At 42.8% G+C, this 27,425-nt stretch overlaps 2 protein-coding genes across 5 annotated transcripts in view; both read left to right on the forward strand.

Moving 5' to 3' along the window:
* MTARC2 (mitochondrial amidoxime reducing component 2) overlaps positions 1 to 14,422 on the forward strand; it is a 33,867-nt gene extending 19,445 nt beyond the window's left edge. Inside the window, exons 5-8 of the mRNA XM_082395183.1 lie at positions 7,959 to 8,020; positions 8,094 to 8,165; positions 8,869 to 9,007; positions 13,184 to 14,422. Coding sequence (XP_082251309.1) covers positions 7,959 to 8,020; positions 8,094 to 8,165; positions 8,869 to 8,995 — 261 coding nt within the window. The 3' untranslated portion in view covers positions 8,996 to 9,007; positions 13,184 to 14,422. The remainder of the gene's footprint in view (positions 1 to 7,958; positions 8,021 to 8,093; positions 8,166 to 8,868; positions 9,008 to 13,183) is intronic.
* Positions 14,423 to 18,808: 4,386 nt separating this feature from the next.
* MTARC1 (mitochondrial amidoxime reducing component 1) overlaps positions 18,809 to 27,425 on the forward strand; it is a 31,869-nt gene continuing 23,252 nt past the window's right edge. For 2 of the 4 annotated variants that reach the window (XR_014245537.1, XM_082395155.1), the window contains exons 1-4: positions 18,809 to 19,307; positions 22,083 to 22,256; positions 25,769 to 25,931; positions 26,800 to 26,940. Coding sequence is in view for 3 of the 4 variants with exons in the window: in XM_082395155.1 (XP_082251281.1) it covers positions 19,033 to 19,307; positions 22,083 to 22,256; positions 25,769 to 25,931; positions 26,800 to 26,940 (753 nt within the window). In the remaining variant the exon portion in view is untranslated. The remainder of the gene's footprint in view (positions 19,308 to 22,082; positions 22,257 to 25,768; positions 25,932 to 26,799; positions 26,941 to 27,425) is intronic. The other 2 variants (XM_082395156.1, XM_082395154.1) reach the window with 2 other exon arrangements.

Below are 27,425 nucleotides of genomic sequence, written 5' to 3' on the forward strand. Positions count from 1 at the left end.
GGGCAGAGACCCTCTGGCCTGGGGTTTTCCTTGGGAGCAAGGTGCTAATCAGCAGGAGCTGCACGTGGCTGGAGACCAGGAGGGCCACATGGTCCTTCTGTCTCTGTGAGCTTGACCTTAACCTGCTTGAGCATCATTTTCTGATCTTAAAGTGGACAAGTTTTACTAAAGGGTTTTAAAGGTTCTTTGCAGCCCTAGAGTTGTACAATTCCTGTTGCTTTTTTCTTCTCTCTGTTAATGTGTGAGTGTGAGTGTGTGTGTGTGTGTGTGTGTGTGTGTGGTCAAAAAGGTACTTTACCACAAAGGTCTCTCAGACCCCCTCTCTGACATGACCTCTTTTGTTGGCTTTTTTTTATTGAAGTATAATTGATTTACACTGTTGTGTTAGTTTCTGGTGTACAGCAAAGTGATTCAGTTATACACACATATATGTATATATATATTCTTTTTCATGTTCTTTTCCATTATAGTTTATTATAAGATATTGAATATAGTCCCCTGTGCTCTACAGTAGGACCTTGTTGTTTATCTATTTTATACATAGTGGTGTGTATCTGTTAATCCCAAATTCCTAATTTATCCCTCCCTCCCTTTCCCCTTTGGTAATCATAAGTTTGTTTTCTATGTCTGTGAGTTTATTTCTGTTTCGTAAATAAGTCCATTTGTATCATATTTTAGATTCCACATTTAAGTGATATCATATGATATTTGTCTTTCTCTGTCTGACTTACTTCACTTAAGTACGATAATCTCTAGGTCCATGCATGTTGTTGCAAATGGCATTATTTCATTTGTTTTCATGGCTGAGTGATATTCCATTCTATATATGTGCCACATCTTCTTTATCCATTCATCTGTCAATGGACACTTAGGTTGTTTCCATGTCTTGGCTACTGTGAATAGTGCTGCAATGAACATTGGGGTACATGTATCTTTTCTAATTAGAGTTTTTCTGGATATATGTTAGTTGGCTTTTTTAAAAACAAACACTAATGTTGCACATACTATATTCCAACTTTTAAAGAAAAGTAAGTTAACAAACACGTTTTAATCTTCCTAACAATTGCATGAGGTCTATTTCTCAAGACTCGCCTCACTGTGCTTTTTCTCATTTATCCTTGGTCCTGAATGCACAAGCCCTTGAGTATGTAAGATCTTGTTGAACTGAATTCAACAAGGGGCAGGGATGTGACCATTGAATTTTGTTCATCATATCTTACCCACCTCTAAGTATGTTATTTTTCAGATCAAGGAGGAAATAAAAGCCTTCGATGACAATAGTACATGGGTATTCCCTTTGAGCAGGTATGATCGCACAGACATACACATTTGAACATCACGAGTAAGGAGTGGCCATGTGCTTTACAAAACAACCCTAGAGATGAGCCCATCGAAGACAGATGTTGAAGCAGAGAAGGTATTGCAGAGGCGGGTAGGAGTCATCGGATGGACCCACCCCCCCATACACCCAACCCTTTCCCTCCATGTCCTCCTGAAGGCTGAGATTCACACACCTGGACCCAGATGCTGAAGAGCAGCCCAGGCTGCTGCCCTTGGGAATCAGGGCTGGCGGCTGCCTCTCCCAGACTCTGCTGTTGGTGGGTGTGGGACCCCCAGCATCTCAGTCAGAAGCTGAACCCCAAGGGGAGACTAGGATCTCGTACTGTCCATGAAGCACTGGAATCCTCAGGACCCTAACCTCCCTGAGAGGAGCCTGGCGTGTGGATGGGACACGAGCAGCCACAACAGCCCCGCAAAGTATCCCTCCGTGAATACACATCAGAGAGAGAGAAAGAGCCACATCTCAAGGTCTCTTCTTTCCTTTTTTGTAGCCTGTTACTGGTGTTCCGAAAAGTAGGTGACCCCTCCAGGGAACGGAAGCTAGCTTTGCTGGCTTTATCCAGCTTTAGGAAGTCCTTCCCTCCTGCCTGGATTTTCCAAGTCCAAGTGCCTCCAAAGAGCAACTTCCTCCTGGCACATTTATTATGCATTTAGGTTAACAGAAATGAATCTCCTGTAATTCTGTAGGAGCATACACCAGCCGCTGTGAGGATGAAGTGATTTACTTCTTTGCACGGGGTTGCTCAAACACGGGGTCAGGAGAAAGCCTTGAGGGCATCTGGAACCAGGGCTGCAGAGAAGTAGAAAGCTTCTTGATGATTTAATTCAAGAATCTTTTTAAGATACAGTTAATTTTTTTCTGATTATAAAAGTAATTTTTTAAAGTACCACATCCTCTGTATACAGTTAGAAAAATACAGAAAAATTTAAAGGAGTAAAACTCCCTCACCATCCTACTGTCAAAAAGTAGCCAGCAATAACATTTTATTGTGTTTCCAATATTGTTTGTATGATATTGTATAGATCATTTTGAATTCCACCATTTTCACTTCATGGCATGTGGCAAACACATCTCTTATCTTTACAAATTCCTCATCAGCATAGTTTTCATAGTTCCATATTAGTGCATCACAGAACTATGCAATAACTTATTTAGCCATTCCTGTATCATCGGGCATTTAGGCTATTTTCCATTTCCCCTTACATGAATAATGAACAGCTCTGTAAAACAGTCTCTGTCTACATTTCTAAATTTACTCTTCAGAAATGCTGAATCAGCACTTTAAAGGCTCTCCATATACATTGCCAAATTGCTTTGCAGAAACCCTGCACCAATCTATATTCCCACAAGCTCAGTGGAAGTATGCCCCTTTTCTTGTACTCCTGCCAGCATTGATGCCAATAATCTTTACTTATCTGGTAAGTGAATAGTCACGTCTCATGTAAGTTGGTGATTCTCAGTGTATCGCATCCAGTGTTAGTCAGTCTGTGAAGGAAGTTTGACCATGAGGTCGAGTTTTACTTCGGCTAAGGAAACATTTCCTGCAAGTTCATATCATAACCAAGATTCTGGAACATTCCTTTTGGCAACAAACATTTATTGAGGGCTTCCTGGGTGCTAATCTCTGAGATGGATGCTAAAATTACCAAAGTGACCTCACTGTGTCTGCCTACAAGGGTCTCAGGACGAAGCAGGATGTAGGAGAAGGGCTGTGGTACTGGGAACATAACCATGTTATGTTTCTCTGGAGCCCAGAGAGAGGAGCATGCAGTGCAAGGTATGTGTGTGTATAGGGATCTCGTTGTAGGAAGAATGCCATGGGGTTTCTTTATAGGGAGATTCAAACAGGACATTAAAGAATATCATTTTGCTTGTGTACCTTAGAAATAGAGAAACAGATTTTGGATTGAGATAGCTTAACTGTGCGGTGTAATGGGAAATATCTATTTGGTCTTTGTCCCCTGTTCCTGTCACAGCTCCTAAAACCCTTGGAATTTCCTGACTGACAAGGGTGATAGGAACGTTTTTTGTTAATAACAAGCCCCTTTCAATCACACCTAAGTTTATGGTAATGAGATGAGTGTCAGGATGGGTGAGGCAGGTCGATAGCTTCAGGAGGGAGCTTGGTCACCAGAAAGACCAAGACATGATTACAGTGTGGAACTTTCAGCCCCACCCCAGACTTCCAGGGAGCGGAGAGGGGCTGGAGGTTGAGTTTAATGATTTAATCAATCATGCCTAAGTAATGAAACCACCATAAAACACCTAAACGATGGGGTTTGGGGAGCTCCCTGATTGGTGACACATCAGGGTGTTGGGAGGGCGGTGCATTTGGGGATGGCACAGAAGCTCTGCCTGTGCCCTTCCCCCATACCTTGCCCTGTGCATCTCTTCCATTTGACTGTTCCTGAATTGTATTCTTTATAATAAACTGGTAATTGTAAAGCACTTTCCTGAATTCTGTGAGCTCTTCTAGCAAAATATGGAACCTCAGAGGGGGTCATGGGAACCCTTGATTTATAGCTGGGTGGTCAGAAGTATGGGAGACTTGGGACTTGCAGCTGGCATCTGAAGTGGGGTAGTCTTGTGGGACTGAGCCCTGAACCCATGGGGTCTGTGCTAACTCACAGCAGTTAGTATCAGAATTGAGTTAAATTGTTGGACAGCAGTTGGTGTCAAAGAATTGCAGAATTGGTGTTGGATAAGACACCATGTATTTGTTGTCAGAAAGAATCTGAGAAACTTTCTAGACTAAAATGATTTTTTTAAATGTGTTGTTGGGATTATAATGCTTCGTATAAAAAGTAAAATAAAAAAATAAAAGAAACATTTATTATAAAAAGCAAATAATACTATTTAAACTTGAGGAGCCTTCCAAATATATTGCTATAAATATATACACACAGGTATTTATACAGATTTTTTTAACATAGATGGAATCATCCTACATGTAGTATATATATCTAGGTGTGCCTTTTTCCCTCAGCAACATCTTGAACATTATTCAGCGTTAATAAATGTAGATTCACACCCTCCTTTCTAATGCCCAAACAGTAAGTCTGCATGCATATAGCCAGCCTCTAGTAGATGACTTTCTGAGCCTATGGTAATCTTGTCCAGTCACTGATACCAAGCCAGAAAATTACTTAAAGATTTCTAGACAAAAAAAATTTTTTTTAATTTACTTATTCATTCCTTCGAATTATCCTAACATAGCTTAAAACTTCTTCTAACAATTGTATGTATGACACAGTATACTGGCTACTGATGAGTAGCCATTAAAGAATCAGGAGTAGCGGAAGGAAAGCACCATTCATGTATCTGAGATTTGGGAGGGGAAGGGCTCAGGTGGTAGTAGGCGAGCAGGGCCTGAGGTGTAGGTGCCCAAAGGCTCTGTAGCTGTTGGTCTGATTAGAATTGCTGATCTGATCTGTGCTCTTCAGAAGAATTCCTTTGTAGATCACGGAACAGCAGACCCACTCAGGCTTTTGCCCTCTGTCTTTCCTTCTTACTTTCAAATGTCTTGTCTGTCTATGGTTAGTTGGTTATTCAAGAGCTTACCTGGGCCTCCATTCTCACCTGGCACTCTCCTCTCTCTCTCTCTCTCTCTCTATATATATATCCATAGAAAAAGATGGAATATATAGATATATATCTATTTCCTCTCTACAAATATATGTATATATCCATGTATACATGTGTATGTATAGCCACAAGTATATATGTATATAATCATAGAACATATAGAGAACCATAACATATATAGAGAATGATGGATAAATATTCTCTCTATATAGCTATTACCTCTCTCTAAATATGTGTATATAGCTGTGTGTGTATAGCCATATGGAGAGAGAGAGAGAGAGATTAATCTCCTGGCGTACCTTTAGTGTTTTTCTGGGCACATGCCCATATGCACTCCAGTGAAGGTCTCCAATAAACAGACCTCCTCCCCTGTGCTGTTCTGTGTGTTCCTCACCAACCACTCCAAGCCCTTCTTTTATGTCTTTCTCTGGATGCTTCTTGTGATAGGAAACCATGTAGTCTTAATTTAGTGTTTACAAAATGCCTGCAAATTAATAGTAAATTCTCAGGATTCTTCCACAAGCTGAGCCCTTTATGTATAGTACTTTCCCCTTTCTCCCTGCTTTCTTTCTTCCTTTCCTTTCTTCTTCCATCTCAAAAACTCCATGGTTTTTTCTGTGTTCGTTCTAAATGGCCTGGATTTTGCCAGACTGCAGAGAGGCTGCTTACCAGCAGGGGGAGCTGTAAGCTCTTGGAGCTGTTTCTGTGCTTAGGGAAGACACTTCGGGTGCCTAGTAGAATGTAACAGAAAATTTAATTTCCTATACTATTTAATTTAAATTTATTTTTTAAATAATTTAAAATGTATTATTATTTTCTCTAATAACATAATTAATAATTTCATTTAAATTAATGTGCTTAGTGCATTTTTTTTTTACTGCAAATAAGGCTTTACACAAAAATGCTGACAATCAGATCAGGATGGGTGATGTTATCATATAAACTGATTAATATTTTAGGAGGTAATTAGAACTGGCATTTGGGGGGCTTCATACAATTCATATGAAAACGGGTAATTTGTTATTCTAAACTGGGTACTTCAGTTGTGTAATAGCGTTGAGCAGATTAAATGTTTTGTTAAACTAGGAAACCTAACTGAACTTTTCAGACTTCCTGCTTTATATCCTAGTCACGAGGCCGACTTTTCACAGATAACGTTGTTTTGAAATATGAGATTGCTCAGCCCTTGTAAAAAGAAATTGAACGTTAGCGGGGGTGGGGGGCTACTTGGAAAGCTGACGGGGGGCGAGGTTCGGCCCGGGCTGCCTGATGGGCTCACGTTCCTGTGGCCGCAGCGCCCCCGTGTGGCGAAGTGCGTCCAGCCTTTTTAGCCGCTTCCAGGCCAGGGTACCACAAGACCCATCACTTCCCAAGGCAGGAGCTGTTATTACTGGTCATATTCCACCTTCCTCCAGGAGGTTAGCTAGGCACTACGGCTGTCTTGCAGTTTTGCGTTTGAACATTGCTTGTAAAAAGTCCTGGCTAGGCTATAGAGATTCCGTTTTACGTGATGTGGGTTTGCCTTTTACAAGGGTTACATAGTTCAGCCCTCAACGGGTTGTTTGGAACGCGGAGTTTATTTCCGCACAGAAACAGTTTCATAAATGATGGTTGGGAACCCAGGGCATTCACAGAGGCCTCCTTACTTCAGTCATATCCCGCAGGAGATTTCTGAGTTGGGAAGACCCAGTTAGGTACTGGACTTCCTTTGGTGCCTTGGCTGAATCACCCCTATAGGCCCTGGGGGGTTAGTGTATCCCTGAAGGAGGACCCTAGCATGATTGGCGCCTGGTCATCAGTGGCGAGGGGGAAATGTTACATGAGAGGCCCCACGCCCTGCTCTGCCCTGCTTCCGGTGGGGACAGACTGCTCTCCTCTGCTGTCCCTGGGGGAGTGAGCCCAGCGGGTGAGAGGAATAGATGCCTCATTGCCTCACTTGGAGGCTGATTTCTCACCAAATCCGTTAGACCCACGGTCTCCGAAAACCTCACGTGGGTTGAGATCAGGAAACAATTTTTCAAGGGTCATTTTTTTTTTTGCATCTAGTTATAAGTACTGTTGGTTTTTGGAGCCTGGAGTGAAGCCCCATTCCCCGATGCCTCCCGCCTCTCCTCTGGCGGCCTGGACAAAGGATTGTCCTGTGAAATTCAAGCTTTGCAGATAGATGGCTTTCCTGTTAGTAAGAGAGACCTGTAACATACCCTCCTCGTATATATATGTATATGTATGTGTATATATGTATATATAATGTAATCTGTATAACCTCCATATATGTGTGTATATATGTATGTATGTATGTGTGTGTGTAGATAGATATATAGATAGGTAGAGTTAGAAGCTGGGTGTTTAAAAGTCCTGCTTCAGAATCAGAAAGGTTTTCAAACCTAGCTGCTGCAACCCTGAGAAAAGTTTTTAATCTCTCTTTGCCTCCTTATCTTTGTGTAAAAATGAGACCATAAGAGTACCTCCCTCAAAGTCGTGAGGTTTGATGGAAGCCCTGAGGCAGATGTTGGCAGGACCTACCACGGTTCAAGGGTGGGAAAGCAAAGCAGGGCCGGCGGCCGTGACTGGCCAGAGCCGGGGGCAGGCTGCCGCTCTGCGGAGGTGGAGGTGCTGGATGGATGAGTCTCAGAACTGACTTTTCTTGGGTCATGTCCCACTCATCAAAGAACAAAGAAAGCTTCCATTGTAGCTTAGCAAAAGGAAAGAGTGGGCAGTCTTGCAAGCTTTCCGCTTCTCATTATATATCATTACCTTGACCTGGAGTTGTTTACGGTCCTCATGGCAAACTACCCCCTAGAGAAGATCTATTTTTGCTGTGCTGAAAGGGGCAGGCTCCTGAGACCAAGTCAAGGGCTAGATCCTGGTCTCACCAACACACTGCCTCCATTTAAGTCCTTTTGGGGGAATACTTCGTGGCATCCTCTTGCACTGCTTTCTTCTGCTAGCTTCATAGGACCAGCCAAAGAATAAACTGCTATAAAGACTGTTGAAGCCTTAATTCAAAAAATACCTTTTCCTTTTCTCCTAGGACACCTGGGGTGAACTCCTCATTGGCGACGTAGAAATGAAAAAGGTCTTGGCTTGTCCCAGGTAAGGACTCTCTGGGGCGCGGCATGCTCAATGGTTCTTAACTGTCCCCTAACCCTTTGTTATTGTGTGACAGGTGCATTATGACCACGGTGGACCCAGATACCGGAGTGATCAACAGGAAGGAGCCACTGGAAACCCTGAAAAGGTAGAACATCCACGTGTCCAGTGTATTTTTATATTATCCCCATCCTTTGAACTGCTTATGGCCATAGGTGCTCTGTCTGGGCAACTTTCTGCTCTCTGCTCGTTTTGTGTCTGTTGTTTAATGTACGTGAGTACTTGTGGCTTTCTCTTTTTTTTTCTAGATGGATCTTCGAGTGCTTTGGACAAATTTTTAATTGTATAATCCTACATTTTGCAATTTTTGTCTCTCTCACATCAATTTTTAATAACCTTTACATGTGTATTTCCAAATTAAGACCTCGAGTCATTTTATTTTTATTGCAACTCACATTTATTTGATAGAATCAATAGCAAGAATATGAGAATTGTTGAGGAAGCCTGGAGTTCAGGGCAGGTCCATTTTGAGATTGTACGGGCATTTATTTCCATGAGTTGTGAAGCTGGAAGTACACATGCAAACAAAGTATTTATTTTAAGTAACACGTACAAGTTTCTTCTTTTGGGCTCAAAACGAAGCCATAGAAAAGCTGTTTAGACTCTCAGGATACTTCTAGAAAAACCAGGATTATTTGCAGTTTGACTAATTGCCAAGACTTCTCTGTCCACATTTTAGAAAAGGCTTGCTGCTTATTTATACAGAACCTGAGAATGAACGCTTGAATTCCACTGAGAGCACTTAGATTATTTCCTCTGTGTGCCTAAGGGTGAATTTTTGCTTCTTTCAGCTACCGCCTGTGTGATCCTTCCGAGAAGCCAATTTACCAGTCATCCCCACTTTTTGGGATGTATTATTCGGTGGAAAAAATTGGAAGCCTGAAAGTTGGTGACCCCGTGTACCAGATGGTACAGTGACAGATCCACTAGGTAAAGGGCAATCTTTGCTTCTGGAATGCAGTGCCTTGAAGCCATGGCCACAATTTCTTGTGTTGAGATGCTTTTACGTTTTGCTACTTTAACTCTTGGGAGAATGAACAGTTTGTGCTCTGATCTTTGGAGCTGGAAAATGCCCTTTATTTTTATTCCCCGCAGCAATCAGTATTCTTGCAGCCTCCTCCACCTCACTTTCCCATCCAATTATAAAATGTGGATGCAGGAGCCCCAGCAGAAAGACAGGTTTGGGTCCCAGTTCATTAGGGAATATCATGAAGGAATAAGAAAGTGAAGGTGAGCGGTTCTGGAGAGTTCTGTATTTATTTTTTGTGTCTGTGATAGAAAAGTGAAGGGGAAATGTATAGACTATTCAAAGTCAACTTGGGGGAAATATGTTAAATCAAATGCTTGTTATCAAATGTATTTTTAAAATATGATTTAAAGTGTTAAAAAAATCGGTGCAACAAGGTCCCTGGATTCTGAATCTTAAGGAAGAAAACAGTGTTCTCACGTTGAGTTCATTGGGCCAAATAAAATTCAGACTCCTGGAGCGTAATGCCTACCCCCCAAATTATAGGAATGAGAAAGTCAATCAGAAGACCTCAAATTGAAGATTATAAGTAACTCTTCTCATAAAATCCATAACCCCGATCTTAAAGTCCCTTCATCTCCAAAACTCTTGACCATTCTTCTCTTTAATTCCGACATGGCTTTCACACCTTCTTGCCTGACCATCCTTCAGGACAACGTGGCACAGTGGTTTAGACAGTCGCGATCGATCCTTAGGCAGACTTGGGTTTATAATCCTAGCAGTTCCCTTTCCTAACTCTGTTGAGTTATTTAATCCCTCTGTCCCTCTAAGCCTCAGTACTCTTACCTGCAAAGTGGGATTAAAAATAGTACTCACCAAAACAACCAATACAAGTTATTCTGAGGGTTAATTCATATGAAGTTGTAGCATTACATGGAAAGTGGTCCATACATATTAGCTACGATCTTTATTGTCATCTTTGCAACAAGTACTCCATGTAGGGCCCAGTCTCAGGTGCCATAGTGAATAGAAAGATGAGACAGGCTGGGCAAAAAAGAAAGAAACTTCTCCTGGCTATGGTCAGACATGTACATAACCATATTACATCTTTCATATTACATCATACATACATGTTACATATTAGATATTTCATCAGTCTGAGGATGCCTATTTTCCCCACGTCTTAAAACCTCTGAAATCAGAAAGCTTCTTATAACATTTCAGGGTGTCTACTAGAAAAACCTTGGTGTGCACAGAATAATGTATCTTAGGGTTGAGGTATCTTGGATTTGCTGAAATACAGTAAATGCTGGAGAAAAAAATTGTGAAAGTCCCAAGTGCCTACTATTTCTAAAAGCATCTGGGGAAAACGGACCCAAGCCTGAGTCATCTAGCTTGAGTGGAACTGATCCTGTGTCCCTGCTGGTCAGGCTGCCATTCACAGGACCTGGATGGGTACCTGAGCCAATATCTTTCACATGTTGTCTGCATTTGAAGGACCCAATGGTCTCTGAGGTACCTTAACAGTTAGCGGTCCTCTGTATTGCTCAGTCTCAAACCTCCTCAAAATCAGATCCTGTTGTGTTGCAGTGGACGGAGGTGAGGAACACCTGTGTTTCACTCACATTCAGCCGTTTCCAATCGTCTTAGCTCCCAAAGCCCTTGTGTTAGAAAGCCTAAGATAATGTGTTATCTTTTGTAGTCCTTCTAGGGTCTCTGTGAGATAGATGTGATAATCAGCATTTTCAGGGGCAAGAAACAAAGTCTCAGATAGGTCAGCTGACCAAGAGGAGGCTTGAAGCCTATTATAGGTTCTTGAAAGTTAGTTTGCCGGTAAAGGTCACTGTGGAAACTGTGTAAGTCCAAATCATGATCAAAACGGTGCTTTTGGAAGATCGTCCTGAGAGCCATGTGTGGAATGGACAGGAGACAGGTGAGAGGGGAGGGGAAAGGCCAGGCAGGGGTGACAGCATGTGATTTAAATGGGGTGGAGGTCACGGGCGTGGAGAGGCAGGGTGGCGTGCCCAGATGCTCAGCATGACGAGGGTGCTATTTGCCCTTTGGTCCTAAGCTCCTTTTCAGCTCTTTTAAATCACTTTTCAGCTTTTTTTATCACCACTCCCCTGCCAAACCCTGAGCGCTTCCCGATGGCTCTCTCCTGCTTCTCTGCTCTGAACTTTCTTCTACCCCATGAGCACCCTGAGTGCCAGCCCCTCAGAGTCCCATCCGGGGAATGTGGTCATCCCTGCTGCCCGCCCCCCGGGGCACCGAGAGGTTTCCTCTCTGGTGGGCATTTCTGTTGGGCTTTACAAATAACAACGTTGCTCCCCTACTTTGATTGTGAGCCTACTGTAGTTTCTGATTCTGGAGGGTCTCCTTTATCCAACAGGTTGATTAAAGCCATTAAGAAAAATAGCTGTTAATACTTGCACCAGGGTTACTTGAGTTGTTTTTTTAAATCCATTTAAAATATAATTATACAAAAGTTTGTCTGTTCCATTATAAATGCAATTCATATTCATCACAGCAAATTTAGAAGACACCAGAAATGTAGAAGAAAAAATCACCCATTGTTACCACTTGTAAATTTTATTTTGGTTTGTTTTTTGTCTGTTTAAGGTAGCCCTGATCTATAGTATATCATGATCTGTATGATTATATATCATATATAATGCAGATATATATTATATATAATTTATATATATACAAATACGTATCTGTCGACTGAAGAAAAATACACAACCTAAAAGTTGTGAGTTAAGTCTTATTGGGGGATTTTACTGAGGTTATAGCCTGGGAGACAGCCTCTGAGCTAGCTCTGAGGAACTGCTCTGAAGAGATCAGGGAGAAGCCAGGATATATATGAGTATTTTGCTGGGAAAAAAGAAAATGTAGTCGAACTTCAAAAGGTGACTGCTCATCACAAAGAGTACACATCTCAAGTTAATGATTTGAGTGCTTTTCTGCCTGTGGGAAGGTGCAAGAGTCTGGGCTCATTGAAATTATTCCTTAGTTATGCATCTTAATGCTCTAGGGCCAGTATTCAAAGCACAGAACGCCTTCTGTTTTTCTCCATCCTGAATTCTCCTCAGGGCACACCTTCCTTGGGCTTCTGCAGCTGCTGTTGGCTTGATCCTCATAGAACCAGAATGGTGGGCAACATTTTTTGTTTACTGGAAGGGCAGGCAACATTCCCTGCCCACATATCATATGATTATATGTACACACACATATATATGTATATCTCTGAACTATGAGCTTATGAATATGTATCTATGAATTACAAACTAGGTATCATAAGCACTTTCATAGTCCTCCAACCTATTAAAATGTCATTTTTTAAAAAATAAATAAATTTATTTATTTATTTATTTTTTAATTTGGCTGTGTTGGGTCTTCATTGCTGCGCGTGGGCTTCCTCTAGTTGCGGCGAGCGGGGGCTACTCTTCTTTGTGGTGCGTGGGCTTCTCACTGCGGTGGCTTCCCTTGTGGTGGAGCACGGGCTCTAGGCCCGCGGGCTTCAGTAGTTGCGGCACGTGGGCTCGGTAGTTGTGGCTCGCGGGCTCTAGAGCGCAGGCTCAGTAGTTGCGGTGCACGGGCTCTGTCGCTCCGCGGCATGTAGGATCTTCCCGGACCAGGGCTCAAACCTGTGTCCCCTGCATTGGCAGGCAGATTCTTAACCACTGCGCCACCAGGGAAGTCCTAAAATGTCATTTTTGATGGCTTCGTAACATTACGTGACACTGTTTAAACACCATTTTACAGTATTTGACACTCGAACTATACCCAATTTTGTTATCAATAATATTCTAGTATATGCCGTTATACGCAGAGCATTTTAAAATTGTTTTCCTATAAGTTAGGTTTCTAAAGGTGGAATTATTGCCTCATGGGGTATCGGCATATTTTTTAGCATCTTGACCAATTGCTTTCCAAAGGGTTCTTCCCATCTGCACCCCGACCTGTCATATGAGAGAGAGATCCCTGGCTCTGGCCTTTGCCAAGGTAATTTGGTACAAGACATAGTTTATATTTTGTGCATTTTAACCTCAATAAGTGCCTGGTTTGTGCATGTTTAAGTTATTTATGACTGGTAAGAGAAACAGCCAGATAAGTAGAGATTCTTACAATTTTTTCAGGTTTCAGCATCCCGGAGGCACTGATCCAGATTTTAATGACCACAGCAGCACCACCTGGGCAAATTCTTATTACCCAGCCTGTGACCATCTTTATCGTAGAAATGAATCTCTTTTTGGAGTTAACGGATGCTCTGAGTTGATGCAAGGAAAGTATGAGAGGTGATTTGGGAATAAGTACATATGTAGATTTTAGATAATGAAGACTTTTAAAATAAATAAAATTGCCGATAAAATTAATGTGTGGTAGCTACTGCACTTCTCCAATCCCTGACATTAATATTGAGGAATAAAGAAAGTTTAAAGGACAAAATAGTGCCATTTACAGCAACATGGATACAACTAGAGATCATCATATGAAGTGAAGTAAGTCAGAAAGAGATAGACAAATACCATATGATATCATTTATATGTGGAATCTAAAATATGACACAAATGAACCTATCTAGGAAACAGAAACAGACTCATAGACATAGAGAACAGACTTGTGGTTGCCAAGGGGGAGCGGGGAGGGAGAGGGATGGACTGGGAGTTTGGGGTTGGTAGATACAAACTGTTACATTTAGAATGGATAAACAAGGTCTTAATGTATACCATAAGGAACTGTATTCAATATCCTGTGATAAACCATAATGGAAAATAATATAAAAAGAGAATGTAAAAAAAAAGTTTAAAGAATCAGCTAAAAAGCTACACAATTTTTTTGAATGCTTATATTTTATTACCCATCATTCTGTGTTTTAGGAGACATGGGAAACAACAGGTTTCCTAATATGCCTTTACATGTTAACATACAAATTCCTATTAGTGACATGTTAACACACATATTCTTACTGATTGGTTTTTACATTGCTATTGAGTCCTGTTGACTTTTTGCTTGTGTGGTTTTGACCCCACCATTATGGAATCGGGTTTTATTTGAGAATGGAAATTATTCTGTAGACTTTGCTTCTATATTTGATTATGCCTCCATTAAGCCAGGTAAAAGTAATTGTAACTGACAGATACACCAAGTATGAATTCCAAGTACGATAAAGAAGAGAATGGGATTTGAAAGAGAATGAAATTTTGACAGTAGGAGTAGGAGGATGGAATCACGAACCTATTCTTTTAGATGCCAGTGATTTTTGAACTATTGGTATGAATAGAACAAGAATTCTCACTGATGTAATATGAGAATGAATGAACTCACTTATAATTTTGTGGTTTCTTTAATATTAATAAATGTGATTCTCAATTGTACTTTTTCTTTGGTATTTCTGAGTCTGCTTCCAGGGCTTTTCTCATTTTGTATTAAAGCTTCAGTCACTGTCATTCGTTGTTCTTTACCCTTTCTGATAGACTAGCAGAGATGCAGTCAGACTCCACAGATGTCACCTCCTGTCATTGGTGGGGTAGGGCCATCATAACCTACACAGATAGCCCGTCTGAGGCGTGATGGCCAGTGACGGCCCAGGGACTGCCTGGTGCCCTGTGAGGAACAGCTGTTGCTTCCTTCTCCACTCTCCTTTGCTGGGGTCTGGGACTGAAATTCACCTCCACTCCCAGTACCCTGTGAGGTAAAAGTGTTAACTTAGCTATATCCCTGGGTGAAGTTTGGAAATGATGAAATTGAAAAATCATGCTCACTTTAAAGTCAACCGTTAAAGTAGAGAAGCAACTTTTTTTCCTGTTAAATTTCCGAAGAGAAATCAGGGAGGGAAGTAAACAGAAGTAAACAAAATTTAGTGCCCCTGAGCTGCCCTTTCTGTGGAGCATATGGAGCTCAAGTCCTGGCCGTCCTGTGCTGTGTTGCTGTTCACTCTGTCCCCCCAACCCGCCCCCCGCCACCCCGCCACTGCTTCCCCTCCGCCCCCCCATGGTGCACATCACCACCAGTCAACCTTTCTTCTGGGGAAGCTAGATTCATGCAAGGCCCTTCTTCCTCCAGCTCATTCCTGGAAGAGGCCAGATCACTGAAGAGCCCTAACGCCTGAAGCAGTACTGGCCTCTGTGCTCTGAACTCAGTTCCTGGATTTCACAGGAGTGGGGAGGGAGGGCGTACCTGGAGTGGGAGGAGGAAAGGAAGGACAGATATACTCTGTTTAGGCCTAAATATTTATGGTGGGGAACAATGTCCAGGGACAGATCTTTGCTCAGCACTGAAAGGCCCTGAGGTGTGTTGCCATCTGGGGAAAGAGGATTCACTGTCCTTTGGAAACTGACCCTTCTGTGATGTAAGGCACCCTCTGTCTGCATGGATGATTTTGATGAGGTCTTGTACCATCCTGGCCCGTGTGCTAAGCTTGAGCCTGAGAACAACTCTCTCCTTGGTCAAACCTTACTCAAGCTCCTCTGAGCCCTCTTCTCAACTGGGCTTCCACCTTGGCTATAGCCTTGTCAGACCTGCCTAGCCCAGTTTTAACAAGAATCCTGCTAAGCCCAGTTTTTGAGAGAATCCCTACCTTTGATGTCTCCGCTTAGTAATTTTTCAGCCACTCACCCCCTCACTGTGCCCCTTGGCTATACATCCCCAGATGTCTTTGCTGTATTCAGAGTTGAGCCCTATTGTAATGACCTCTATTAAAATAGTTTTATTTTTCTAATTGACATATAACATTGTATTAGTTTAAGGTGCACAACATAGTGATTTGATATGTATACATATAAATGAAATGATATGTATACATATAAATGAAATGATATGTGTGTGTATAAATGAAATGATATGTGTATTTATAAATGAAATGATATGTGTATGTATAAATGAAATGATATCTGTATATATAAATGAAATGTGTATATATAAATGAAATGATATGTGTATGTATAAATGAAATGATATATGTGTGTGTGAATGAAACCACAATAAGTTTAGTGAACATCCATTACCTCATATAGTTACAATATTTTTTCTTGTGATGAGAACTTTTAAGATCTAATATCTTAGCAATTTTTAAATATACAATACAGCATTGTTATATATGATCACCATGCTGTACATTGCATCCCCAGGACTTATTTTTCTTATAACTGGAAGTTTGTACTTATTGACCACCTTCACCCATTTTGCACACCCCACCCCTATGTCTGGCAACCACCAATCTGTTCTCTGTATCTATGAGCTTGGTTTTTTAGATTCCAATTATAAGTGAAATCATACTGTATTTGTCTTTCTCTGTCTGACATACTTCACTTAGTATAATGCACTCGAAGTCCACCCATATTGTCACAAATGGCAGGATTTCCTTTTTTTTTATGCTTGAATAATATCCCATTGTATATATATACACCACAACTTCTTTCTCCATTCATCAGTCTATGGACACTTAGGTTGTTTACATGTCTTAGTGATTGTAAATAATGCTGCAGTGAACCTGGGGGTGTAGATGTCTTTTCACGATAGTGATTTTGTTTCTTTCAGATGTATACCCAGAAGTGGAATTGCTGGATCATTTGGTAGTTCTATTTAAAAAATTTTTAGGAAACTCCATATTTTTTCTCAAAGTGGCTGTACCAATTTATATTCTCACCAACAGTGCACAAGGGTTCCCTTTCCTTCACTTTCTCCCCAAAACTTATCTCTTTCTTTTATGATCATAGTCACTTTAACAGGTGTAAGTGATATCTCATTGTGGTTTTGATTTGCATTTCCCTGATGATTAGTGATGTTGAGCACCTTTTCATGTACCTGTTGGCCATCTGTATGTATGTCTTCTTTGAAAAAATGTCTACTTAGTTCCTCTGCCCATTTTAAAAATTGGCTTTTTTCTTTTTGCTGTTGAGTTGTATGTGTTCTTTATATATGTTGAATATTAACCCCTCATCAGAGATATGATTTGAAAATATTTTCCCTCATTATATAGGTTGCCTTTTCATTTTGTTAATGGTTTCCTTTGCTGCACAGAAGCTTTTTAGTTTGATGTAATCCCACTTATGTATGTTTGCTTTTGTTGCCCTTGCTTTTGGTGTTAAATCTAAAAATCATTGTCAAGACAGATGTCAAGGAGCTTACTGCCCATGTTTTCTTCTAGGAGTTTTATGGTTTCAGGTTTTATTCAAGTCTTCAATCTATTTTGAATTGATTTTTGTGTATGGTGTAAGATAGGGTGGGAAGAGAAGTTTCAGTTTCATACTTTTCCTAACACAATTTATTGAAAAGACTATCCTATCCATTCCGCATTGTTTATGCTTGGCTCCTTTGTTGAAATTAATTGACCAGATATGTGTGAATTTATTTCTGGGCTCTCAGTTGAGCAATTCCATTGATCTATGTGTCTGTTTTTATGCCAACTCTATATTATATTAATTACTATAGGTTTGTAATATAGTTTGAAATCAGGAAGTGTGATGTGTCCAGATTTGTTCTTCTTTCTCAAGATTGCTTTGGTTCTTCGGGGTCTATTGTGGCTCCATGCGAATTTTAGGATTGTTTTTTCTATTTCTGTGAAAACTGCCATTGGAATTTTGATAGGAATTCCATTGAATCTGCAGATTGCTTTAGGTAGTATGGTTATTTTAATAATATTAATTCTTCCGATCCATGAGCACAGAGCATCTTTCCATTTATTTGTGTCTTCTTCAATGTGTTTTAGTTTTCAAAGTACAAATCTTTCACCTCTTTGGTTAAATTAACTCCTAGGTATTTTACTCTTTTTGGTAAGTTATAAATAGGATTGTTTTCTTAATTTCTCTGATAGTTCATTGTTAGTGTATAGATATGCAACTGATTTTTGTATATTGAGTTCGTGACCTGCAACTTAACTGAATTCATTTATTAATTATAACAGTTTTTTTTTTTTTTTCTGTGTGGAATCTTTAGGGTTTTCTAATGCAGCTGGACACTGTGAAGGCCACGTGGTGCCGCCCGCTCCTAGCTCCAGGAGAGGGATCTGCCCGCTGCCTGATTTCTAATTTCAAAATTATATTTTGTCCTGCGAATTTTTTTTGTTTGTTTTAGGTTAAATAAACAACCCACTGATAAATGGAATATTTATAAATGGTATGGAATATTTATAAATGGCATATATTTCCTACCATATCAATAAACAAAGGATGTCACAGTCATCAACGATTGCAACTCTCCAACGTGAACCTGTGAGCCCTGAGGAAACTCAGGGCTGAAGAGGATCCCTGCCATCTAGCAGCCATCAGACTGCAGTCACTCCCTGCGGGGAGCCCTGAGGAAACTCAGGATGTAAAAATACAGGATCCTGGCCCAGATAGCTGAGGTGCATATCAAAGGAATGATTTCAGTGAGCCCAGTCTCCTGCATCTGCCCATACATAGAAAAGGGGTAAATTCCTTAACTTGAGATAACTGGTTTTCTTTAATTAACAATAATCTTATGACGTTCCACACTACCTGCCCTTTGTTGCCAAACTCCTATGTATCCTTGGGTGCCCCCTCGCCTCCTCTGAGCAGTTTCCAGAGTTATCTGAACCGCTGTCTCCCGGGCTGCAGTCCTCATTTTGCTCCAAATAAAACTTAACTTGCAACTTTCACCTTGTGCATTTTTTTAAGTCAACGCCACAAATACGTAAATAAATAAACTGCTCACTTGTAGCGATCATGGGGGAGGGCACGTCGCCTAGCAGCCAGCAGGCGGCGGAAGTGGAGGCGGCGGCGGGCAGTAGACCGCGTAGAAGCCGAGCCACCACCTCCCACCCGCAGCGCCCCAGGGGCCAGGCCTCAGGAGCAGCGCGCGATACTCCGGCCGGAAGGAGATTCGGGAACCGCCCTCCCCTCGGACGCCCGGTTAAGGGCGGCGCCTCCGCCCGCAGCCCCCGGCGGCGGCCGCGCTCCTGCCTGGCTTGTTGGGCGTCCCGGGTGGGCCCCGCTGGAGTCCCCGGCGCGCCCGCGATCGCTGGGTCATGGGCGCCGCCGGCTCGTCCGCGCTGGCCCGCCTGGGCCTCCCCGCGCCGCAGCCCCGGCCCCGCTGGCTCGGGGTCGCCGCGCTGGGACTGGCCGCGGTGGCGCTGGGGGCCGTGGCCTGGCGTCGCGCGCGGCCCGGGCGGCGCCGGCGGCTGCAGCAGGTGGGCACCGTGGCAGAGCTCTGGATCTACCCCGTCAAGTCCTGCAAGGGGGTGTCGGTGAAGGCGGCGGAGTGCACGGCCCTGGGGCTGCGCAGCGGTCACCTGCGGGACAGGTAGGGCTGAGCCCGGGAGCGGGGGAGGCCTGCGGAGTTCTTCCCTTACAAAGAAAGTGGGAGCTGGCGGGGGTCGGGAGAGAGGCAAGGAAGAAGAGAAAAGGGGGCCGGCCGTCACCTCCCAACAGCAGACCCAGGGTCCCGATCTGCCTTCCGGCTATGGCTTGCGCCCCAGAGGAGGTGCGGCATTGGTCCCCAGGTGTCAGCCGGTGCGCAAGCAAACTGACTCAATTCCGTCTAGCGGAAGGGGCGAGCTGCACAGGATTGGTCCCCGCTAGTTTATTCTTACTGTCTCTTGAGAACTTGGGGAAACTTGGAGCCACGGATCCAAACCCTCAAAGAGCTCACCAAGGTGGAGCACATAATCGTAATCACGATTAAAGTTTAAGATTCTTGCAGCTTAAAAAGTGCTATTGCATACTTTATTTTCCCTAATTCTCTCTTGCACCCTTTTATGGATAAAGAAACTGAGGTTCAGAGCCACACAGCAGTGGCATCGGGACTCTTGTTTTCTTTAGCACACTGGTGCTTTGTAAATAGGGGTTTTATTCATGCCCTACCTGGGGAGTCTCGACCTGTGTGAATTCCTGGGGTTCTGCGAAGATCTCAAAGGCCCAGAGCAAGCAGCTTTGTCCTATTCTGGGTTTGGGCTTGGCCTCAGTGTAAGGCTGCACTTCAGACTCCTTCCCAGACCAGCCCTCAGTTTCTGTAGGTAACACACAGGACTGATGAGGGCTGTAACTTTTCCCCCTTCCAGTTCCCCAGACTGAGGGCAATTCGTGACACAGTGGAACCGTGAGCTGTTTTTGTCAGCATACTATCAAAAAGTGTGATGGAGAGAAGCGAACAAAGGCTTGCAGTCCGAGGTGGTAATTGACTGAATGTGACAAGTGCCAGGGAGCACAGAGGAAGGAGCACGAGAAACTGGGGTGGTCAGGAAGGACTTCATAGCTGGAACTGAAAATGTGGTATATACACACTTTGGAATATTATTCACCCACAAAAAGAAGTTCTAATACATGCTACAGCACAGACATATCTTGAAAACATTATGTTAAGTGAAATAAGCCAGACACAAAAGGACAAACATTATATAGTTCCAATTATATGAAATACCTAGAACAGGCAAATTCATAGAGATAGAAAGTGGATTAGAGGTTGCCAGGGGCTGGGGAGAGAGGGGAATGGAATGGGTAGTTATTGCGTCATGGGTTCAGAGTTTCTGTTTGTGATGACGAAAACATTTTGGAAATACATAGTGGTGATGGTTGCACAACACTATGAAAGTATTTAATGCCCCTGAATTGTGCACTTAAAAATGGTTAAAGTCATATTTTTTTCACGTCCATTCTCTGTTGTTGGAAATTTGGGTTGTTTCTACTTTTCGGCATCGTGAATAAGGCTGCTGTGAATATTGGCGCCCAAGTATCTGTTTGAGTCCCTGCTTTCAGTTCTTCTGGGTGTGTACCTAAGAGTATGCCAAGTATTTTATGTTGTGTATATCTTACCGCAATAAAAAAATTAAAAAGAAAAAGAAAGGCTGGCATGTGTGAGGGCACAGGTGGTGAGACTGGCTGGGAGGGTAGCCGGGTGATGAAGGGCCTTGCCTGCCTTGCTGAATGAAGAGTTAGAGTTTTATTCTGAAACCAGGAACCACAGGGCGGCGGTGGTGGGATGTGGTTTGCAGAAGGGGGTGACATGATCAGATTTGTATTTTAGAAATATCAGACTACCATTATTACTAGGAAGGATTACCAGAAAGAATATTCACGTGCTAGTACCAAGGATTTGGGACAGGGCAGAGCTCTGTCTGTATCCAGGATGAAGGGTTGATCAGAGGGTGTTCCTTCTGGAAAAGGCTTACACTAACTTTATTTTTCTAGCATAGCTGAACAACTCAACCACGATGACCTGCCAGAGGTGATGATCTAAAGTATCTGCCATAGTTTTTTCTTATGTCTCTGGATTCCCAAAGCACAAGCTCACTTCTATCATTGTAATCATTCCATTCAGTGTGAATGGAAATGACCAAAATGTCAACGTTTAGCTTCCTCAGTAGCTGAAAGGTCCCCTCTACAAACCCATCATTTTTTTACTGGAAACAGTTCTTTCTATTGCTTTTATTTCTCCATTTATCTTTGTTTTGGGAAGTACCTCTAGACCTTGAGTACTGGGCCAAATAATATTGTCCATATTAACAATAGGCCTTTTGGCAAATTGCAAAAGTCACAGCTCTGAACACTGAAACGTTAATTTTTTTTTTAAAGTTGGGGGTGGATTTGGCAAAGTGTAAGTGGCATTGTTGGCTGTTCAGCTTGACTCCACCCTCTGAGAACAATACAGCAACATCTTGTTATTGCCACCAGCAGGAATGCCTCCTTGTGCCAGGCACCATGCTTCCTCGTCTTTCTCCGAGATAGATTCCTATCATCTCCTTAGGGCATGTTTATGAAAGTGAGCAGACTTTCTGGCAATTGAGATGGACGTATAATTAAGTTCTTTGATTTCTGTGCCATCAAGGAGCTCAAAACGTTCTGCAGATATTTTGTCCGATGCACGAGTGATTATTAAACACTTTGAAATTAACTGACAGATTCAGTCTTGCTGGGCTGATGAGCTGGTGGACAGGCAGACAGACTGACACACACACACACATTCACACACACCAGGCTTACAGCAAGGAAATCAAAGATGACAGTGCATCCCTGAAGCTCCCCCAGAGACCGGCTGCCTGTCCTGGTGGGCCATGCTTACCTTGTGTTTTGAAAATGGCAGGTTTTGGCTTGTGATCAACAAGGAGGGGAATATGGTTACTGCTCGACAGGAACCCCGCCTGGTCCTGATTTCCCTGACCTGTGAGGGTGACACCCTGACCCTCAGTGCAGCCTACACGAAGGACCTGCGGCTGCCCATCAAGACACCCACCATAAATGCAGTGCACAGGTGCAGGTAAGGAAAGGATAGCTCTTAACCCTTGCGTGAGTATTTATTCCTGCAGTTTTGGGAAAATGGGAAATGTGGCGGAAATCCGGAGAAACATTGTCAATAATTAACCATTGATTGCGAATGTACCCTATGTAGGGTCAAGTCCTCCACATCGTGATGATCTAAAAGAAGGTGGAAAAGGGGAGCAGCTTCAGAAATGTGTGTTGACGTGGGGCAGAGAAACATAAAAGACTTATGTAGAAAACTATGGGATCAAAGGCATATTGACACGTCAACAAGAGAAAAATAACACCACCAGAGGATAAAGGACAAAAATGGGGTTGGAGTGAGTGGGGAGAGGGTCCTGGAAGAGGTGAGGTTAGATCAATGTATTACCCTAGGATCAATCTCTATGTTGCCTGGAGAGACTGGGAATCTTCAAAGACTGAGATATGGCGGGAGTTGCAAATGGCTATATGACCCGTGATATTTAGTTTAATGAAAGGAAGTTCCAAAATAGAAAAGAAGACCTGCAACCAGAAGAGTGTTCTGACCTGCAGATGCCCAGGGGTCCCTGTAATAGTGAGAGTGGAGATTCAGCCAGGAGACTGCTCTGTACAGAGTGTCTTTCCTCAACATCAGAAGGCCCTCAAGAGAGCAATTATTCCAGGAAACTAGCTCTGCTTTTAAGAAATCATGTCTAGAGTTCATTTTTTTAATCTTATTTCGGGAAAGTTAAAATATGGTCTAATTATATTCTTGTTACAGTTTCTGCATTTTGAATGAAAATGCCACGTGAATGCTTAATTAGTCCACAGCCTATCATAGAAAATAACATCACATCAAAAAATGTAGTTACTTGAAAAATGTCTAAAGACCCCCAAAAGTTCGTAAAATGCAGAACTAATATGATTTCTGTAATATCAGAATTTTAAACATAATAATATGTTTTCATTTTAATTTGATGGTTTTTCTGATTATAAAAATAATACATATTCATTGCTGAGAAATTGGAAAATACCAAAAAAGGGAAGAAAATGAAACCCATCTGAGATAACTATAATTCATATTTTGACATATTTTCTTTCTGTCTCTATGGCTAATACTTTAAAAACCAAATTGAAATAGTACCAAAGAACAGTCTTGAATATGGTTTATATACTTAAGTGTACGTTGAGTCTTTTTTCAGATTGTTAAAAAATCTTCAAAAATACCATTTTCATGTTGGTGCAATGTTTCATTCCATGGGTATCCTCGAATGCATTTTAGCACATCCCATGTTTATACATTTGGATTGTTTTCAGTTTTTTCCAGGTATGAAGAAGAATGTGATGGATAACTTGGCATAAATCTCTGTTCATATCTCTTATTATTTCCTTAGGGAAAAAATTTTAGCAGTGGTTTTGCCAGCGATAGGAGTATGGCTCCTATAGACTTTTGATATATGTTGCTCAATTGCTTTGCAGAATGGTTATACCAGCTATACATTCACCAGCAGTTTATAAGCATATCTGTCTCTTCTCATTCTGACCATGATGTTCAAAAATATTTTGCCATTTTTGTGTTAAAAACGGTAATTTCTTATTGATTTAATTTGCATCCATCATTGTCTGAGGCAAACTTTTTTTTTTTAAGAGAGTTTATTTTTATTTTTATTTTTTATTTATTTTTAAACTTTTTTGGGTTTATTTTTATTTATTTATTTATGGCTGTGTTGGGACTTCGATTCTGTGCGAGGGCTTTCTCTAGTTGCGGCAAGTGGGGGCCACTCTTCATCGCGGTGTGCGGGCCTCTCATTATCGCGGCCTCTCGTTGCGGAGCACAAGCTCCAGACGCGCAGTCTCAGTAGTTGTGGCTCACGGGCCTAGTTCCTCTGCGGCATGTGGGATCTTCCTGGACCAGGGCTCGAACCCGCGTCCCCTGCATTGGCAGGCAGATTCTCAACCACTGCGCCACCAGGGAAGCCCTGAGGCAAACTTTTTAATATGCCTATTGCAATTTGTATTTCATGTTTCTCCGCATTCTGGTTCCTGTTTGTCTGCCGCGGTTATGTTACCAAACGCACGTCTGTGTGCCCGATGCACAGTGAGGCCAAGCAATACCAAAACGTCGGAGTTTGGAGCAGAGACAGCTTTACTACAGGGCCGTGCTAGGAGACGGGTGGCTCATGCCTTAAAAAGCCCTGAACTCCCTGAAAGCTTTCAGCAAAGCCCCTTTCTAGGAAAGGTGAGGGAGGGCGTGGTTAGTTGTTGCAAACTTCTCGGGGTCACATCCTTTGTTCTTGAGGTCAGGTCACGGTCAGGTCATGATGTTCCTATAAACCTCCACCAAAACAAACGTTAGCAAATACCAATCAGAAACGCGAACGGGAGAGACTGAAGCCGGTAGAAGCTTTTACCTTAATGGCAGTGTGCATATACTCCAGTTGCTGAGGCCTCCATGGAGACGGCTGCGACCATTAGGTCCAAGCCTGGCCCTGACGGTGGGGGGCCGTGGCGGGGTTGCTGGTGCCCTCAGCCTGTCCCCGGTGCTCTCAGCTCACCCACCTGCTGGAGGCTCTAGGACTTGGAGGGCTCCAGGGAAAAGGAGCAATCCGCCTCCCATCACACCCCCTGCCCCAGGACCGCTCAGTGTCACCCCCATCCCCGAGGCCGGGTGCTAACAGCTGTGCGCCTGCCCTGTCCCTATTTCACGAGTGTGGCGCCTGCAGCCCTCACTGCCAGCAGCTCCAGGGCCTCAGGCCCTCCACGGCCCGCCTGCTGGCTCCTGGGGAAGGAGTGGCAGGGACGGGCCGTGGCGTCGGGCTGACCACAGGCAGCTACTCAAACCTGCTGGCCCGGCCCACTGAGCATGCCTGGCCCCTATTACAGTTGGATATATACCCATACTTTCTTGTGGTTAAAATTTTTTTAAATTTAATTACTGGTTCACTTGGAATTATGTGGAAACTTTTTTCATGGTCCCATACGGGCTTTTGGTCCATGCCCCAAAGACTACACAAGGTCACATTTGGAAATTGCAGAATCAGAAAGCTTAGATTAGGGTAAAGATACCAAGGGCCCTTGGGATTCAGGTTTCCTTTGACAACCCCCAAACTATTAGAACTAATAAATGAATTCAGCAAGGTTGCAGGATACAATATTAGCATACAGAAATCTGTTATGTTTATCAAGTAGATAAGAAACAAGGATTTACTGTATAGCAGAGGGAATTATAGCCAATATCTTATAATAACTTGTAATGGAATATAATCTGCAAAAATACTGAATCGCTATGCTATATACCCGAAACTAACACAATATTGTAAGTCAACTATACTTCAAAACAAAAAACGGGGGCGGGGAACAAGGCTTGAAACTGCGTCTTCATTTTGGGCTTCCACATGGTTCAGAGGCAGGGCCACGCTAAAATGACGTCTCCTGATAATGAAGGACTTCCAGCGACATCATAGCCTGGTGCAGCCTTTTGGATATGTGTAGGATATGGTAGGGTGTCCAGATCTTCAAATGCCTGTTCTTTGCCCCCAACCCCTGCAGAGTGCAGGGCCTGGAGATCGAGGGCAGGGACTGCGGTGAGGCCGCGGCCCAGTGGATAACAAACTTCCTGAAGACGCAGCCGTACCGCCTGGTGCACTTCGAACCTCACATGCAACCGAGAAATTCTCACCAGATAGAAGACCTGTTTCGACCCACAGACCAGGTCAGAGGAGCATTCCTGGGCTTTGGCCTTTGGTGTGTCCTATAGAAGACAGGCTCCCTTGGACGGGGGAGAGCAGGGCGGCATGTCTGCTGAGCTCGGCTCTGTCACTTTGCCATTACTTTTGTCACAAGCAATTGCAAAAAGTAAGGTCCTTCCACTAGGAGCACCATCTGTGTTTCTTGATTTAGGGGACTCTTGCATTTTTGCCTGAGAGCAAAAATTCCTATTTACAGAAACCTTCTGGTGCCAACGCAGCTTCAAAACTGTTCTAGGCCAGTATCTTTCCCAATCCATTCTGTAATTGCATGTGGAGTCCAACCTTTTTACACTGTGATTGCAATGGTGTGGCAGCTCACAGTTGGGCCGATGCATGTGGGTATGGAGATCCACAGATTTAAAATGACCAGACTGACCCTTAAAGAAATCAGGCTGTAAGAATTCATCATGAGAGTAAAACATACAATGCTACGTAGCGCCATTGCCACGGCCATGCTGAACATTGATTTGCAGGTTGCGTGAAAAATAAGTATCTGTGGAATCAGTGAATATTTTTTATCACACAAAATGAGGCCATCAAACCTTAACAAAATAAATGTGTGAGAGTTTGGAGGATGAGAAAGGGACAGCTCTAAGATTCTGAGACCTTGTTCTCTTCACTCCATCATGTAATTCCTGGTATCTGCAAGGCTATTTAAAGCTTCTGAATCGCTGTGACTTTTCTGTAAATAGAACTAGAGAAATACTTAGAAAGATTGTGTGGGGAGGTGGGGCGGGGGAGGGGTGGAAGGTTCCAGGAATCAGACCCATGTGACCTCTGAGAAATGCCTCTGTGTGCCTCACACTATAACAGCTCCTATTTTCTCATCAGATCCCGTACTCAGACGCCAGCCCCTTCTTGATCCTTTCTGAGGCATCGCTGGCAGATCTCAACTCCAGGCTAGAGAAGAAAGTTAAGGCAACTAACTTCCGGCCCAATATCATAATTTCAGGGTGTGGTGTCTATGCAGAGGTAACGTTATACCTTTCTTGCCCCTTTCCTTGGATTTAACTTTTTTTTTTTAAAGGTATGAGAGTCTTTGATGTTGGATTAGATTATTCAGAAGGATGCATTATGTATTGGCTCTGTATTATGCAATGATTCAAGTTTTCAATTTCTTGAGCATCTGATCAGTACAGACTTCTGTGTGGAGGATACAAATATAAAGGAGGCAGAGATGCTGGCGTCAAGGGGCAGTTCAGGGTCTGAGACTTCTAAGGAGAATTCCAAGGAGGCAGGTTAATTTTGAGCCCAGTGTACTTAGCATAGAATACATGATCTGTGTGGGCCACAGAGCAGGATGTGGAAGGTGGCCTTCCTGTGTAGTTGAGAGCTCCCTTGGGAAGACAGTCATTTACAGCAGGGCTGCTGTGGGTGGGTGGTGGAGGGACACTGTCCCCAAGCTGAGATGGCACTTCCCTAAAACTCTTCCAGTGCCACCTTCAACCTGAGTGAGA

The sequence above is a fragment of the Balaenoptera borealis genome, assembly GCF_965194805.1.
Source record: "Balaenoptera borealis genome assembly, chromosome: 1".
NCBI lineage: Eukaryota > Metazoa > Chordata > Mammalia > Artiodactyla > Balaenopteridae > Balaenoptera > Balaenoptera borealis.